This window comes from Nerophis ophidion, linkage group LG02, assembly GCF_033978795.1.
Source record: "Nerophis ophidion isolate RoL-2023_Sa linkage group LG02, RoL_Noph_v1.0, whole genome shotgun sequence".
Classification (NCBI taxonomy): Eukaryota; Metazoa; Chordata; class Actinopteri; order Syngnathiformes; family Syngnathidae; genus Nerophis; species Nerophis ophidion.
The window spans coordinates 75,621,601-75,637,161 of record NC_084612.1 but is presented as its reverse complement, the minus strand read 5'-3'; the positions used below and the strand labels follow the sequence as shown (position 1 = coordinate 75,637,161).

Below are 15,561 nucleotides of genomic sequence, written 5' to 3'. Positions count from 1 at the left end.
TAATGTATTTAGTCCATAAGTACACAAACGTGTACTTCATGCTTAGTGACATGCTAATTCTTATTTTTACACTTTTTTTTCCCAAATTCATTGTATGTTATACTCTTCCGACACCACCAGACGGCAGTATAAGTGTCCACATAAGTGGCCATAAGACCCCAATTCAGTAGTGTACACAATTTTGGAAATAAGAGCTAAAAACTTGCTGTCCACGCATGTGGACTCTAGGCCTTTAGAGGTTTTTAATACCACTTCTTAATTACAGTAGCAGCCACGTCCTAGTAAAAAAAATACCCAAAAAGCTGCGAGTTTTCCCCTCTGTCCTCACACCTCTTGCACCCGGACCGTCAACCGGACCAGAGAGGACCCCCTCCACCCCCACCCCACCCCACACACACAAGGGCTCCATTCATGCACTCCATCATGTAACATGTCTTGTTTAACTCCATGTTTGCCCACCCTCCCAAAAAAAAAAAAAAAAAAGAGTCCCACTCTAAAGTTGATGACTCTTTTTAGCGTTTAAAAAAAAGGTAAATTCGCTGCTTAAGTGGACTTGGATGATCCCCCGCATGCTGTCCGGTCTGAGTGTCTTACACCACACACTTACGTGTTTTTCATTGTTGTTCCAGAAGTAAAAGGCTCCGACGGCCCCCAGCAGCAGCAGCAGGGCCCCGGCGACCAGCACCGCCATCCCGGCCTTGAGGAAGCGCCCGGTGGCGGCGGGCTTCACCGCCAAAGTAGAGTAAGCCTGCGCAAACAAAACCAAACAAAAACCAAAGACCTGGAGCGTTAATGATCACGTCCGACAGACCCAGTGCACGGACTCTCACCGGAGGCATGAACTGCTGCACGTCTTCCGGCCCCGCTGAGGCGATCGCTACTTTCTCTGAATTCCCGGCCATGACTGGAGCCGAACACCTGAGGATCCCAGGTCCACTTGCACACTCTCTCTCTCTCTCTCTCTCTCTCCTCCCTCTCTCTCTTAGTGGGAGTGAGGGGTCATTGCAACCACTCCCTTCTTCCTGAAATGGAAAAAAAAAAAGTTGCCCATTTACGCACAGGTTGCCTCCACAAGCATTTGTCTGACTTAAAAAAAAAAAAAGTGTTTCACGATGTTGACAATTATAACGGTCATAACTTAATTTGACATGCTCCGATTTTCTTAGAATATTTGCGAGTAAATATCGACTCTGGGTGGGTCGCCAATGCACGACTACCGTGGTGCCAATATGGACCCCTTGTGGTGGAAAATGTTAATGCTCATAACTTCCAATTTTCTTGAAATATTTCCGATTAAATCTCGATTCTGGGTAGGGCACCAACGAACAACTACTGTGGTGACAATATCGACCCCTTGTGGTGGAAAATTGTAACGCTCATAACTTACTTACACATTCGTCGATTTTCTCGAAATATTTGCGAGTAAATCTCGACTTTGGGTAGGACGCTAACGGACAACTACTGTGGTGCCAATATCGCCCCCTTGTGGTGGAAAATGATAACAGCTACAACTTCCTTCCACATGCTCCGATTTTCTCGAAATATTTGCGAGTAAATCTCGACTCTGGGTAGGACGCTAACGGACGACTACTGCGGTGCCAATATCGCCCCCTTGTGGTGGAAAATGATAACAGCTACAACTTCCTTCCACATGCTCCGATTTTCTCTAAATATTTGCGAGTAAATCTCGACTCTGGGTAGGACGCCAACGCACGACTACTGTGGTGCCAATATGGACCCCTTGTGGTGGAAAATGATAACAGCTACAACTTCCTTCCAAATGCTCCGATTTTCTCGAAATATTTGCGAGTAAATCTCGACTCTGGGTAGGACACTAACGGACGACTACTGTGGTGCCAATATCGCCCCCTTGTGGTGGAAAATGATAACAGCTACAACTTCCTTCCAAATGCTCCGATTTTCTCGAAATATTTGCGAGTAAATCTCGACTCTGGGTAGGACGCCAACGCACGTCTACTGTGGTGCCAATATGGACCCCTTGTGGTGGAAAATTATAACGCCAATAACTTACTAGATATTCGTCGATTTTCCTGAAATATTTGTGAGTAAATCTCGACTTTAGGTAGGACACCAACGAACAACTACTGTGGTGCCAATATGGACCCCTTGTGGTGGACAATTATAACGGTCATAACTTAATTTGACATGCTCCGATTTTCTTAAAATATTTGCGAGTAAATATCGACTCTGGGTGGGTCGCCAATGCACGACTACTGTGGTGTCAATATCGACCCCTTGTGGTGGAAAATGTTAATGCTCATAACTTCCAATTTTCTTGAAATATTTGCGATTAAATCTCTACCCTGGGTAGGACACCAACGAACAACTACTGTGGTGACAATATCGACCCCTTGTGGTGGAAAATTGTAACGCTCATAACTTACTTACACATTCGTCGATTTTCTCGAAATATTTGCGAGTAAATCTCGACTTTGGGTAGGACGCTAACGGACGACTACTGTGGTGCCAATATCGCCCCCTTGTGGTGGAAAATGATAACAGCTACAACTTCCTTCCAAATGCTCCGATTTTTTCGAAATATTTGCGAGTAAATCTCGACTCTGGGTGGGTCGCCAATGCACGACTACCGTGGTGTCAATATCAACCCCTTGTGGTGGAAAATGTTAATGCTCATAACTTCCAATTTTCTTGAAATATTTGCGATTAAATCTCTACCCTGGGTAGGACACCGACGAACAACTACTGTGGTGACAATATCGACCCCTTGTGGTGGAAAATTGTAACGCTCATAACTTACTTACACATTCGTCGATTTTCTCGAAATATTTGCGAGTAAATCTCGACTTTGGGTAGGACGCTAACGGACGACTACTGTGGTGCCAATATCGCCCCCTTGTGGTGGAAAATGATAACAGCTACAACTTCCTTCCAAATGCTCCGATTTTCTCGAAATATTTGCGAGTAAATCTCGACTCTGGGTAGGACGCCAACGCACGTCTACTGTGGTGTCAATATCGACCCCTTGTGGTGGAAAATGTTAATGCTCATAACTTCCAATTTTCTTGAAATATTTCCGATTAAATCTCTACTCTGGGTAGGACGCCAACGAACAACTACTGTGGTGACAATATCGACCCCTTGTGGTGGAAAATTGTAACGCTCATAACTTACTTACACATTCGTCGATTTTCTCGAAATATTTGCGAGTAAATCTCGACTTTGGGTAGGACGCTAACGGAAAATGATGGAAAATGGTGGAAAATGATAACAGCTACAACTTCCTTCCAAATGCTCCGATTTTCTCGAAATATTTGCGAGTAAATCTCTACCCTGGGTAGGACACCAACGAACAACTACTGTGGTGTCAATATTGACCCCTTGTGGTGGAAAATTGTAACGCTCATAACTTACTTACACATTCGTTGATTTTCTCGAAATATTTGCGAGTAAATCTCGACTTTGGGTAGGACGCCAACGAACAACTACTGTGGTGTCAATATCGACCCCTTGTGGTGGAAAATTGTAACGCTCATAACTTACTTACACATTCGTCGATTTTCTCGAAATATTTGCGAGTAAATCTCGACTTTGGGTAGGACGCTAACGGACGACTACTGTGGTGCCAATATCGCCCCCTTGTGGTGGAAAATGATAACAGCTACAACTTCCTTCCACATGCTCCGATTTTCTCGAAATATTTGCGAGTAAATCTCGACTCTGGGTAGGACACCAACGCACGTCTACTCTGGTGCCAATATGGACCCCTTGTGGTGGAAAATTATAACGCCAATAACTTACTAGATATTCGTCGATTTTCCTGAAATATTTGTGAGTAAATCTCGACTTTAGGTAGGACGCCAACGAACAACTACTGTGGTGCCAATATGGACCCCTTGTGGTGGACAATTATAACGGTCATACACTGATAACAGCTACAACTTCCTTGCTCATGGTCCGATTTTCTTGAAATATTTGCAAGTAAATCTCGACTTTGGGTGGGACACCAACGCACGTCTACTGTGGTGCCAGAATCGCCTCCTTGTGGTGGAAAATTATAACGCTCATAACTTCCTTCCACACGCTCCAACCTTCCCGAATGTTTTGATGGTGGGTCGGGGCTTAGGGTAGGACGTGACCGCATGCGTTTCCTGAGTTTTGTATTTGCATTATCGCCGCCCAGAATTCTGGCTGCTCCGATGATCGGCATATATTTTGCGTATCAATGAAAACCGAGGCGCAAAACGGATCGCACGCCTTCTTACTTGACGGACCCGATCCACACATTACACCAGTTTTAAAATCTCTGCATTGGCCCCACAGTGTGTTTCAGGGTCAATTTTAAGGTTCTTGTTATGGTTTATAAATGTTTATTTTATGGTATTGAGCCTTCTTACCTTTCAGATTTACTTTTACCCTATGAGCGTGAGATCTCTTAATTATTACCAAAGTCAGGACTCAAAGTCTATGGAACAGCTTGCTGGAGGACCTCATTGTCAGGCTTGTCCCTGACTGGTTTTGTTTTGGTTTTTCCTCTGTGTGTGTGTCTTTGTTTCCTGTCAGCGCTTTTATTTATCCCTGAGCGCTGTTTCCCCTTAGCTGTGGCTGATTGGCACCTGGCCACACCTGGTGTCAATCAGCCCGCTGTCATCTAAACCTGCTTTGTCCTCCAGTCAGAGCTGGATTATTGTCGTTTCGATGTCACCACTACCTGTCAATGCCATTATTACTTATCGTTGTGGTTGTGTCTACTTCAGTTCACTCTGCTCATGTCAAAGTAAGTGTTTCTGTTCATAGCCAAGTTTGTTATCCGCCTTGTGCGCGCCTATTTTTTGCTCTTGTTTTAGCGATAAATTAAATCGTGTTTTCTTATTCAATGCCTGCCACCATCTCTGCATCTTGGGGTTCGTCACAAACTCAACCTGACACTCATGATTTTGAGATCAGACTTTAGACCCACCTTTTTGATTTGGCTTCTACCTGATTATTTTATTGAAGTCATTTTGTATTTTACTTTTTATCCTATTAGTTATGCAAGATTTTAATTTAGGTATAGTCGTGGTCAAAAGTTTGGATACACTTGTAAATAACATAATGTCATGGCTGTTGTGAGTTTCCTGTCATTTCTACGACTCTTATTTTTTGGAGCACATACTTGTTCGTCCCAAAAAAAATAACATTCATGAAGTTCGGTTCTTTTTGTGAGCAAATCTGACCACAGAACTCTCCTCCAGAAGGTCTTATCTTTGTCCATTTGATGTCAGATGAAACAAAAATGGAGCTGTTTGGCCACAATACCCAGCAATATGTTTGGAGGAGAAAATGTGAGGCCTTTAATCCCAGGAACACCACACCTACTGTCAAGCATGGTGGTGGTAGTATTATGCTCTGAGCCTGTTTTGCTGCTAATGGAACTAGCACTTTAAAGAGTCTAATTGGGACAATTAGAAAAGGAGGATTACCTCCAAATTCTTCGGGACAAACTAAAATCATCAGCCCAGAGGTTGGGTCTTTGGCACAGTTGGGTGTTCCAACAGGACAATGACCCAAAACACATGTCAAAAGTGGTAAAGGAATGGCTAAATTAGGCTAGAATGAAGCTTTGAGGATGGCCCTCCCAAAGTCCTGACTTAAACGTGTGGACAATGCTGAAGAAACAAGTCCATATCAGAAAACCAACTAATTTAGCTGATCTGCACCTATTTTGTCAAGAGGAGTGGTCACAATTTCAACCAGAAGCTTGTGGCTGGCTACCAAAAGCACCTTATTGCAGTGAAACTTGCCAAATATTAACATTGCTGTATGAATACTTTTGACCCAGCAGATTTGCTCACATTTTCAGTAAACCCATAATAAATTCATAAAAGAATCAAACTTCACGAATGTTTTTTTTTTTTTGTGACCAACAAGTACGTGCTCCAATCACTCTATCACAAAAAAAATAAGAGTTGTAGAAATTAATGGAAACTGGGAGAAGATGCAAATATTATTTAGCACACGCAATGTGATTTATCAACACTCATCTCAGCTTTGCGAGCTCGGTTTTGCATTTTATTGAGCACGTTTTTTAAAAAAAGGACATGCAAACTGACAGAGAGAATCCTCCATCTTGCGTATTTGGGCGGTCTGAAAAAAAATAAATAATAATTCAGCAACATCATTTTATAGTTTCATAGCTGCTAAAGGGAATTCAATTGATGTCGTCCTTTTGTATTTTTTTCAATGGTGTTTATTTTTTCACATTAAATATATATTACTAACATACAATACTCCATCATTATTATTTTATTGCATTTCCTGGGAGTATAGTCCCCCAAAGTCTTTAAAACCTAGTGACGCTTTTGTTTCTAACTTTAATCCAGGGTCCTTGAATGCACCACTGTTTTTTTACAAGTTTTCTTTTTTGAGCACCAACAAACTTGATATAAAGTGGCCATTATATGTATTTGCATAATCATATAACCTGTTATTATTCACTTAAATATGATTATAAATCTGTCCTATACTAGAGAGGGTAAAGTGGAGAGTAGCTGATACACATAGGGTTATTTTTAGAATAATATTATAATTATATTGTTTTTAGTGCATTTCCTGGGCATTAAGTCACCCCTCTGTTATTCAAAACTAGTGATGCCTCTGTTTCTAACTTTAAGGGTCCTTGAACGCACCACAGTTATGTGCAATGAAATAAATGAACATGTATGCATTGTTGCGTTTGGACCAGATGTTCCTCCAAGGGAATTTAACTTGCTGGTCAATCCCAAATTCTTTATAAGACACATAAACTGAGTTTAAATGATCACCCAGAACAGAATAGGTATTTTGCAATTTATGCCAAAGCTTTGGAGAGACCAACCTAAAAACACATTCAAATTGCGTCCCCTAGTTGATCTGAAAACCTTACGGAAGTGTTGTCTTTTGTGTGTATATGTGTGTATGTATATATATATATATATATATATATATATATATATATATATGTATTACTGTTTATGTACATAATTATTTTGTACATCTTAAGTACTCTATCGAGTGCCTTCAATTACACTCCCTGTATGAAATGCATCTTTTGCTAATATATTAGGTACATAAAAGCAACGTGTGTTCAGGTTTATCGCTAATGAATTGACAAGTTAGTCTTTAAGTTGTGTGGGAGTGGACGCTCCAGGGTTTAAATGATCACCCAGAATAGAATAGGTATTTTGCAATGTATTCCAAAGCTTTGGAGAGACCAACCTAAAAACAACACGTTCAAATCGCGTCCCCTAGTTGATCTGAAAACCTTACGGAAGTGTTGTCTTTTGTGTGTATATGTGTGTACGTATATATGTATGTATGCATGTATGTATATGTATTTATATATATATATACATACTGTATATATGTATTACTGTTTATGTACATATTTATTTTGTAAATCTTAAGTACTCTATCGAGTGCCTTCAATTACACTCCCTGTATGAAATGCATCTTTTGCTAATATATTAGGTACATAAAAGCAACGTGTGTTCAGGTTTATCGCTAATGAATTGACAAGTTAGTCTTTAAGTTGTGTGGGAGTGGACGCTCCAGTGTTTAAATGATCACCCAGAATAGAATAGGTATTTTGCAATGTATTCCAAAGCTTTGGAGAGACCAACCTAAAAACAACACGTTCAAATCGCGTCCCCTAGTTGATCTGAAAACCTTACGGAAGTGTTGTCTTTTGTGTGTATATGTGTGTACGTATGTATGCATGTATGTATATGTATTTATATATATATACATACTGTATATATGTATTACTGTTTATGTACATATTTATTTTGTAAATCTTAAGTACTCTATCGAGTGCCTTCAATTACACTCCCTGTATGAAATGCATCTTTTGCTAATATATTAGGTACATAAAAGCAACGTGTGTTCAGGTTTATCGCTAATGAATTGACAAGTTAGTCTTTAAGTTGTGTGGGAGTGGACGCTCCAGGGTTTAAATGATCACCCAGAATAGAATAGGTATTTTGCAATGTATTCCAAAGCTTTGGAGAGACCAACCTAAAAACAACACGTTCAAATCGCGTCCCCTAGTTGATCTGAAAACCTTACGGAAGTGTTGTCTTTTGTGTGTATATGTGTGTACGTATATATATTAGGTATATAAAAGCAATGTGTGTTCAGGTTTATCGCTAATGAATTGACAAGTTAGTCTTTAAGTTGTGTGGGAGTGGACGCTCCAGTGTGCATATTTCACTGGGGCCGTGATTCATTTATACGAGGACAGCCTAAGTGTGGTTTAATTTATGAGGTCATTTTAAAATGTTTCGATAGTCTCCTCGTTATTGAAGCTACACATGATTTACCGCCACCTGCGGATTAATTGTACTAACAAAAAAAAAAAGAGGTAAAGTGACCTTCAGTGTGCTGCAGGGACGTAAGAGCACTGCTGCAATAACAGCGACACCTGGTGGCATTATCGCAGTATTTCAAAAGTTTATTTCCCCCCTCACAGCATTGTGATGATACAAAAAAATATGTACAATTAGTTATTTTTACATTCAAAATGATTCCATTACATCTCCATCTTTGTCCCAGCCTCATGGGACTGGGGCCGATTTAAATAGAAGCATGCTTTTATTATGGCTTTCATAAAAAAATAAAATCTCTCTATGTACAAAACTTGCATATCAGACATGTTCAAGAAAGAAGAAAAGTGATTGAGTACATTAAACCAAAAATGCACAAACACAATATTTTTTTTTTTTACAATAACGGGTAATAAATAATTATTTCTTTTTTGGAGTATACTGAAAGTACGTGTGCGGAGTTGTGCTTCAGTTGTCGTCGTTGCAGTGCGTGGGGGTGGGGGCGTAGACCGGAATGGTGACGTCACTGCACACCTCCTGGACCCTCGCAGGCCGGGTGGGGGTGACCATGACGTAGTCGTACTCCCTGTGCAGGACTTTCTCGTACACGCTCTGGAGCCCCACGGTTTTGGGTATGTGCGCTTGGTAGTAGTTGTCCCTGCGTTGCGGGTCCCTGGGCAGGGACGCCGTCTTGGACTGACCGGTGAAGGAGGAGACGGTCGGCGCCGGGGAGGGCGCCGCGTTGGCTCGCACGGCCGAGGGGCTCCAACAGCGGTCGGAGTGACCCAGGACCTTACACTCGCTGGTGCAGGCCCACAAAGCTGTTGAACGGAGAAGCGTTAGACTCTGAGGGAAATCGGTAGAACCGTCCTAATTTCCTCACCGTTTTGGGCGCATATCGGGGGAGCGGGTGCGTCTTTCTTCAAGCCGGCGGTGTCTCCGCTGACATCGCTGTCGCTGTCATTGAAGTCGCTGTCCCCCTTGCCGCTGTCCTTGCCGCTGAAGGCGGGGTCTCGGGCGGAGATGGTGGTGTAAGAGTTGCCCTTCCAGATGGTGATTGGCCTCACGGCCTCCTTCCCGTTGCCGTAGCCAGGCAGAGTCGAGTACCCCTGCGAAAGGTAGAGAAAAAGCAGAGTTAAGCAGGACGAAAATGATGATTAGCTGCGCCGGACGTCCTGAAAAGGGGCGCTCACCTCGTGTTTGTTCGCCCTTGGTTTGTTCGTGTCCGAGTCATAAACACACGGCACCTCGCTGCCGTCCTCTGAGGCCGAGCACATGTCGCTTCTCCCAACATGGGCAGGGTTGAACCCTCCGGCCTGGCTGCTGTAGGAGTGTCCCTCAAAACCCGCCTCCCCCGCGGCCGCGTGCAGAGGAAGGAGCAAGTTGCCGGCCACGTGGTTCCTGCCCCGCTCCAGGGTGTCTTTCTCCCCGTACGAGTCGCTGTCCTCGCCAACTTTGTCCTCTCTGTGGCGGTTGCATGTGGTGGCGATGAGGATGATGGCAAGCAGCAGGAGGGTGCAGCTCCCCGCCAGGACGACGATGATCACCACCGACAGGTCCCACTGCGCCACCACCTCGCTCCCGCTGCCCGCCTGGTACACGGCGCGGTCACTCGGCGGGGAGCCGGCGATGATGAGGAAGCGCAGCGTGGCTGTGGCGGTGAGAGCCGGCCTGCCGTTGTCGCTCACCGTCACGGTGAGGCTCAAGGTGTCGTCCACGTCGTGGTTGAGCGCCTGGTTCAGGTAGATCTCCCCCGTCACTTTGTTGACGGAGAACACGGAGGGTTCACCGGTGGCCAACCCGAAGGAAAGCTCAGAGTTGATGCCCTCATCTGCGTCTCTGGCCTCCACACGGGTGACGATGTACCCGGTCGGGGCGTCCCGGGGCAGGAGGAGCTCAGCCGAGCCGTTGTTGAGCGCCGGGTGAGTGATGGCGGGTGTGTTGTCGTTCTGGTCTGCGATTCTCACGAAGACATTGGCGCTGCCAGACAGGGCCGGGGAGCCGCCGTCGCTGGCTGTGATGCGAAGCTCCAGTTGTTTCATGACCTCAAAGTTAAAGCTCCGCAGCGCGTAAAGAGACCCACTGGCGGGGTCCAGGGACACAAAAGTGGAAATAGGCGAGCCCATGAAGTAGCTATCTGCTAGTTTATAGGTGACCTTTCCGTTTAAGCCCATGTCCATGTCCCGTGCTACCACTGTTGTGATGTAAGCGCCAGGTGCGTTGTTCTCCACCACTGTGACCTCGTACACCGGTTTACTGAACACCGGAGCGTTGTCATTCTCGTCCGTGAGACGGATTGTGTACTGGGTGATGGTCCTGAAAGGAGGGGAGCCCAGGTCTTCGGCTACAACAGTGAGGTTGTATTCAGGAATTTTTTCACGGTCTAGCGGATTGGTGCTCACGATCATGAAGCTGTCCTCGTAGGCCTGCTGCAGTCTGAAGTGGTCATGTCCATAAAGTGTACAGTGCACTTGTCCGTTGGCACCAGAGTCTTTGTCTGAGGTGCTGACCAGAGCCACGAAACTCTCCTTAGCCGCCGCCTCGGTGATGTACGCTATCCCTGCAGTGATTGACGTCATGGGCGTGATGGAGATCTCTGGTGCGTTGTCGTTAACGTCTTGCACCTGCACCACAATTTTGCATACAGCCGGACTCGGGTTCGGACCCAAGTCGGCGGCCTGGACGTCAAACTCGTACGTGTTCTTACTTTCAAAGTCAATTGGGTTCTCCAAGGTGAGTCGCCCGCTCTTTCGTTCCACTTTGAAGAGTTGGCGGATCTCTAAGGGGACCTGGTTCCCAAAGCCGTACACCACCTCGCCGTTAAGCCCTTCGTCTGGGTCCTCCGCATTCAGGTCCAGCAGCAAGAACCCTACTGGGGCGTCCTCTGGCAGGTCCACAGAGAAGCTGTTCCGGTCAAAAACCGGACTGTTGTCGTTGTAGTCTTTCACTTTGATGTTAATGCGCGTCGTTCCGGAGCGGGAGGGGTTCCCGCCATCCATGGCGACCAGCTCCAGGGCGTAAGACGGCTGAGTCTCCCGGTCCAGCTCCTTCATGAGCACCAGCTCCGCATATTTAACCCCGTCAGCCCTGCTGAGCACGTCAATCGAAAAGTGACTGTTGACTGAGATCTGATAGCTCTGGATGTAGTTCACCCCAACATCCTCATCCACGGCAAAGTCCAGAGGGATCCGCGTCCCCACGGCGGTGTTCTCCGAGACCTCCATACTGGACTCCTTGCGGGGGAACTCCGGGGAGTTGTCGTTGATGTCCTTGACCTCCACCTCCACGTGGATGAGCTTGAACTGCTCCTTGGAGAAGCTGACCACGTCGAACGCGACGAGGCACTGCAGGGTGTGTTTGCAGAGTCGCTCCCGGTCTATCCTCTCCCCGATGCTCAGTTGCCCGTCGCTCTCCCGCAGGCGGATGAAAGAGGAGTTGAACTGTTTCATCATCCGGAAATTGGCCCGGGAGCCCGTGGAGGAATAGGCGGGGGAGACGTCCTTGGCTAAGTTGCCGATCACCGTGCCCGGGGCGTCCTCCTCGAAGGTCTGGTACTTGACCGTCTTGGCGTGCGTGGCAGCTGCCAGGCTTGCCAGAGAGACAAACAGCAGCCACCTTCCTCCCTCCATTTTAACGCCTTGAATTCACCAAAGTAGCAGAGTCCAACTTTTTCTTTTTAGATGGTTCCACCAAAAAAAAATGTCCTGCAGAAACTGCTTAAAAGAAGATTGATAAATGTTCCATGGGTCGGTCCGTGGGTGCGCACCGGCGAAGGTGTGCAGTTCTCGCAGCAAGGAGAGCTGCGGCGGCTGCAAGGGGGTTTATAGGGGGAGGGTATGCAAATGAGCCCGGCCGTGGCCAATAGGGAAGTCGGGGAGGGGAGGGTGACTTCTGAAAGACCTCCAAAGCCCCCACGCGTGGAGATTCCTAGACTGTCAAGGAAGCTTGGCATCCAATATGTGTGCTAAGTGCACGGCGTGATTTAGTAGTGGCGTGATTTTTTTTTTTTAGTAGTGCTTTACTTTTCCCTTGTCTTTCCCCCACAGAGACATTAGAATAGGGAGGGTGCACCGTTTGCATGCATTGTGGGTGTGATCACTTAGTAATGCGTGGGGGGTGGGGGTGGGGGTGGGGGTGGGGGGGTGAAAGTGGTGGAAGGCATCTTTTTTTTTTATTGCTCGTTAATAAATTCCATCGTTCGCCCCCCCCCTCGGGTGTCGTAATCCGCTAATTGTCTGCCTATCAGGAACATCATCCACTTAAACGTGGATCTTGTTCAAGTCCCACACCCCCGCACGAGACGCGTAAGAGGCGATGCGGTTATCTATTTGATACCGACTGTTGACTTTTTTGTTTGATTTATTTTGTCCATTAATCCATTTCCTACCACTTGTCACTTTTTATTTTTATTAATTTTTTTTTTTTTTTTTAATGTTGACTGTTTTTAAAGCATACTTGCCAACCTTGAGAACTCCGATTTCAGGAGGTGGGGGGTGTTGTTGGGGGCGTGGTTAAGAGGGGAGGAGTATATTTACAGCTATCCATCCATCCATCCATCCATTTTCTACCGCTTATTCCCTTTCGGGGGCGCTGGCGCCTATCTCAGCTACAATCGGGCAGAAGGCGGGGTATACCCTGGACAAGTCGCCACCTCATCGCAGGGCCAACACAGATAGAAAACATTCACACTCACATCCATCCATCCATCCATCCACCCATTTTCTACCGCTTATTCCCTTCCGGGGGCGCTGGCGCCTATCTCAGCTACAATCGGGCAGAAGGCGGGGTATACCCTGGACAAGTCGCCACCTCATCGCAGGGCCAACACAGATAGAAAACATTCACACTCACATCCATCCATCCATCCATCCACCCATTTTCTACCGCTTATTCCCTTTCGGGGGCGCTGGCGCCTATCTCAGCTACAATCGGGCAGAAGGCGGGGTATACCCTGGACAAGTCGCCACCTCATCGCAGGGCCAACACAGATAGAAAACATTCACACTCACATCCATCCATCCATTTCCTACCGCTTATTCCCTTTGCGGTGGCGGGGGGCGCTGGTGCCTATCTCAGCTACAATCGGGCGGAAGGCAAGGTACACCCAGGACAAGTCGCCACTTCATTGCAGTATGTGTCGAAATCTTTATTCATAATTGCATCACTTGTTTATTTTTTTAACAAGCTTTTAGTTATTTTTATATCTTTTTTTTCCCAAATAGTTCAAGAAAGACCACTACAAATGAACAATATTTTTGCACTGTTATACAATTTAAGAAATCAGAAACTGATCACATAGTGCTTTTTTTTTACTTCTTTATCTTTTTTTTTCAACCAAAAATGCTTTGCTCTGATTAGGGGGTACTTGAAGTAAAAAAATTTTCACTGAAAAAAGGTTGAGAACCACTGCTCTAAAAGCCGTAGATGTTATTGTCACATTTGCATGCGCAGTAGATGGCAGTATTGTTCTGTTTAAGAGTGTCACAACATTGCTGTTTACGGCAGACCAACTGCTTTACGTTAGACGAAAACGTGACTGCTGTTGTTGTGTGTTGTTGCCGCGCTGGGAGGATGTTAAAGAAACTGCCTAACAATAAACCCACATAAGAAACCAAGAACTCGCCCTCGATCATTCTACAGTTATTGGGCAGGCACTCTGTTTATATCGTGGGAAAGTGGACGTGAAAACAGGGGGCGTGGCCTCCAGCTCCGTCTGAATTTCGAGAGATTTTGGGGAGAAAATTTGTCCCGGGAGGTTTTCGGGAGAGGTGTTGAATTTCGGGAGTCTCCCGGAAAATCCGCAAGTATGATTTAAAGTTGTTTCAAGCTCATGACGTAATTGTACCTTTTAAAAAAAAAAATGTGTTGGTGGTGGTTGTGACGACAATAAAAACGAGGACTAAATATCAAAGGGAAACAAAAAATGTATTTGTGAACATTTTAACAATATCAATGGCATAATAAAAAAATAGGTATTAGCTTTTATTACGTGCAGTTGCTTGCGTATAGCGCCACATTCAAGACTGGATAATAGTAAAGACAGATGGATAATATCTGGGGAAAAGTTTCTTATAGAAGAATTTGGTTGAATAGCTTTTAAACCAGGGGTGTCCAAAGGACGGCCCGGGGACCGTTTGCGGACCGCAGCTAAGGTTTTGATGGCACATGGCACAGTAAAATAATTATATAAAAAAATTATAAATGGAATAAAATAAGGAGAATATTGCAAAGTTTGTGTTTGCCATATAAAAAAGAAATATGTTTTACAGTAAAGGCATAAAACAAACAAAAACTTGTGTGTGTGTGTGTGTGTGTGTGTGTGTGTGTGTGTGTGTGTGTGTGTGTGTGTGTGTGTGTGTGTGTATGTATATATATATGTGTGTGTATTTGTATGTATATATACATAAATATGTATATATTTGAATATATATGTATATATACACATATATATATATATATATATATATATATATATATGTGTATGCATATATATATATATGTGTGTGTATATATACACACACATACATATGTATACTTATATATGTGTGTATATGTATATATACATGTGTATATGTATATATACTTGTATATGTATATATATATACATGTATATGTATATATACATGTATATATGTATGTATACATGTACAGTATATGTATATAAATGTATATGTATATTTGTATGTATATGTGTGTATGTATGTATATATATATATATATATATATATATATATATATATATATATATATATATATATATATATATATATATATATATATATCACTTGTTTGTAACACTTTAATGAGAGGGGTCTTTTGGATCCCCGAGAATTTTAGTGGGACTTAATTTTCAATAACTGTCATTGCTCAAAAATCAATCAAATCAATGGTGTTATGAATCAAATATTCCACTTATACACTTAAATATATATATACACACACATACATAATCCGTGTGTGTGTGTATACGTGTATGCATGTATGTGTGTATGTATATATATATATATATGTGAGTGTGAATGTTGTCTGTCTATCTGTGTTGGCCCTGCGATGAGGTGGCGACTTGTCCAGGGTGTACCCTGCCTTCCGCCCGATTGTAGCTGAGATAGGCGCCAGCGCCCCCCGCGACCCCAAAAGGGAATAAGCGGTAGAAAATGGATGGATATATATATATATATATATATATATATATATATATATATATATATAATGTATATATAATGTATATATATATAATGTA

General features: G+C 44.1%; 2 protein-coding genes and 1 long non-coding RNA gene across 3 annotated transcripts in view; 1 reads left to right on the top strand and 2 right to left on the bottom strand.

Moving 5' to 3' along the window:
• The window catches only part of LOC133545543 (leukocyte cell-derived chemotaxin 1-like), a 53,129-nt gene extending 52,166 nt beyond the window's left edge, over positions 1-963 (bottom strand). The window contains exons 1-2 of the mRNA XM_061891250.1: positions 831-963; positions 608-748 (exon numbers count right to left, since the gene is read on the bottom strand). Of these exons, the coding sequence (XP_061747234.1) occupies positions 608-748; positions 831-902 (213 nt within the window). The 5' untranslated portion in view covers positions 903-963. The remainder of the gene's footprint in view (positions 1-607; positions 749-830) is intronic.
• LOC133545566 (uncharacterized) overlaps positions 816-15,561 on the top strand; it is a 142,793-nt gene continuing 128,047 nt past the window's right edge. Inside the window, exon 1 of the long non-coding RNA XR_009804872.1 lies at positions 816-931. This is a non-coding gene — a long non-coding RNA (uncharacterized LOC133545566). The remainder of the gene's footprint in view (positions 932-15,561) is intronic.
• Positions 8,430-12,101, bottom strand: LOC133535214 (protocadherin-8-like). The gene is made up of 3 exons (XM_061874834.1): positions 9,515-12,101; positions 9,205-9,430; positions 8,430-9,142 (listed from the first exon to the last, which is right to left on the bottom strand). The coding sequence occupies exons 1-3, from the start codon at positions 11,948-11,950 to the stop codon at positions 8,790-8,792; spliced, it is 3,015 nt and encodes a 1,004-aa protein (XP_061730818.1). The 5' UTR covers positions 11,951-12,101; the 3' UTR covers positions 8,430-8,789.

Excerpts from the sequence above, each read along its gene's own strand:
- LOC133535214 (XM_061874834.1), bottom strand. The coding sequence starts at position 11,950 with ATGGAGGGAGGAAGGTGGCTGCTGTTTGTCTCTCTGGCAAGCCTGGCA. Across the intron at positions 9,431-9,514 it reads CAAGGGCGAACAAACACGAG|GGGTACTCGACTCTGCCTGG; the intron begins GTGAGCGCCCCT and ends TACCTTTCGCAG. Across the intron at positions 9,143-9,204 it reads CCCGATATGCGCCCAAAACG|CTTTGTGGGCCTGCACCAGC; the intron begins GTGAGGAAATTA and ends TCCGTTCAACAG.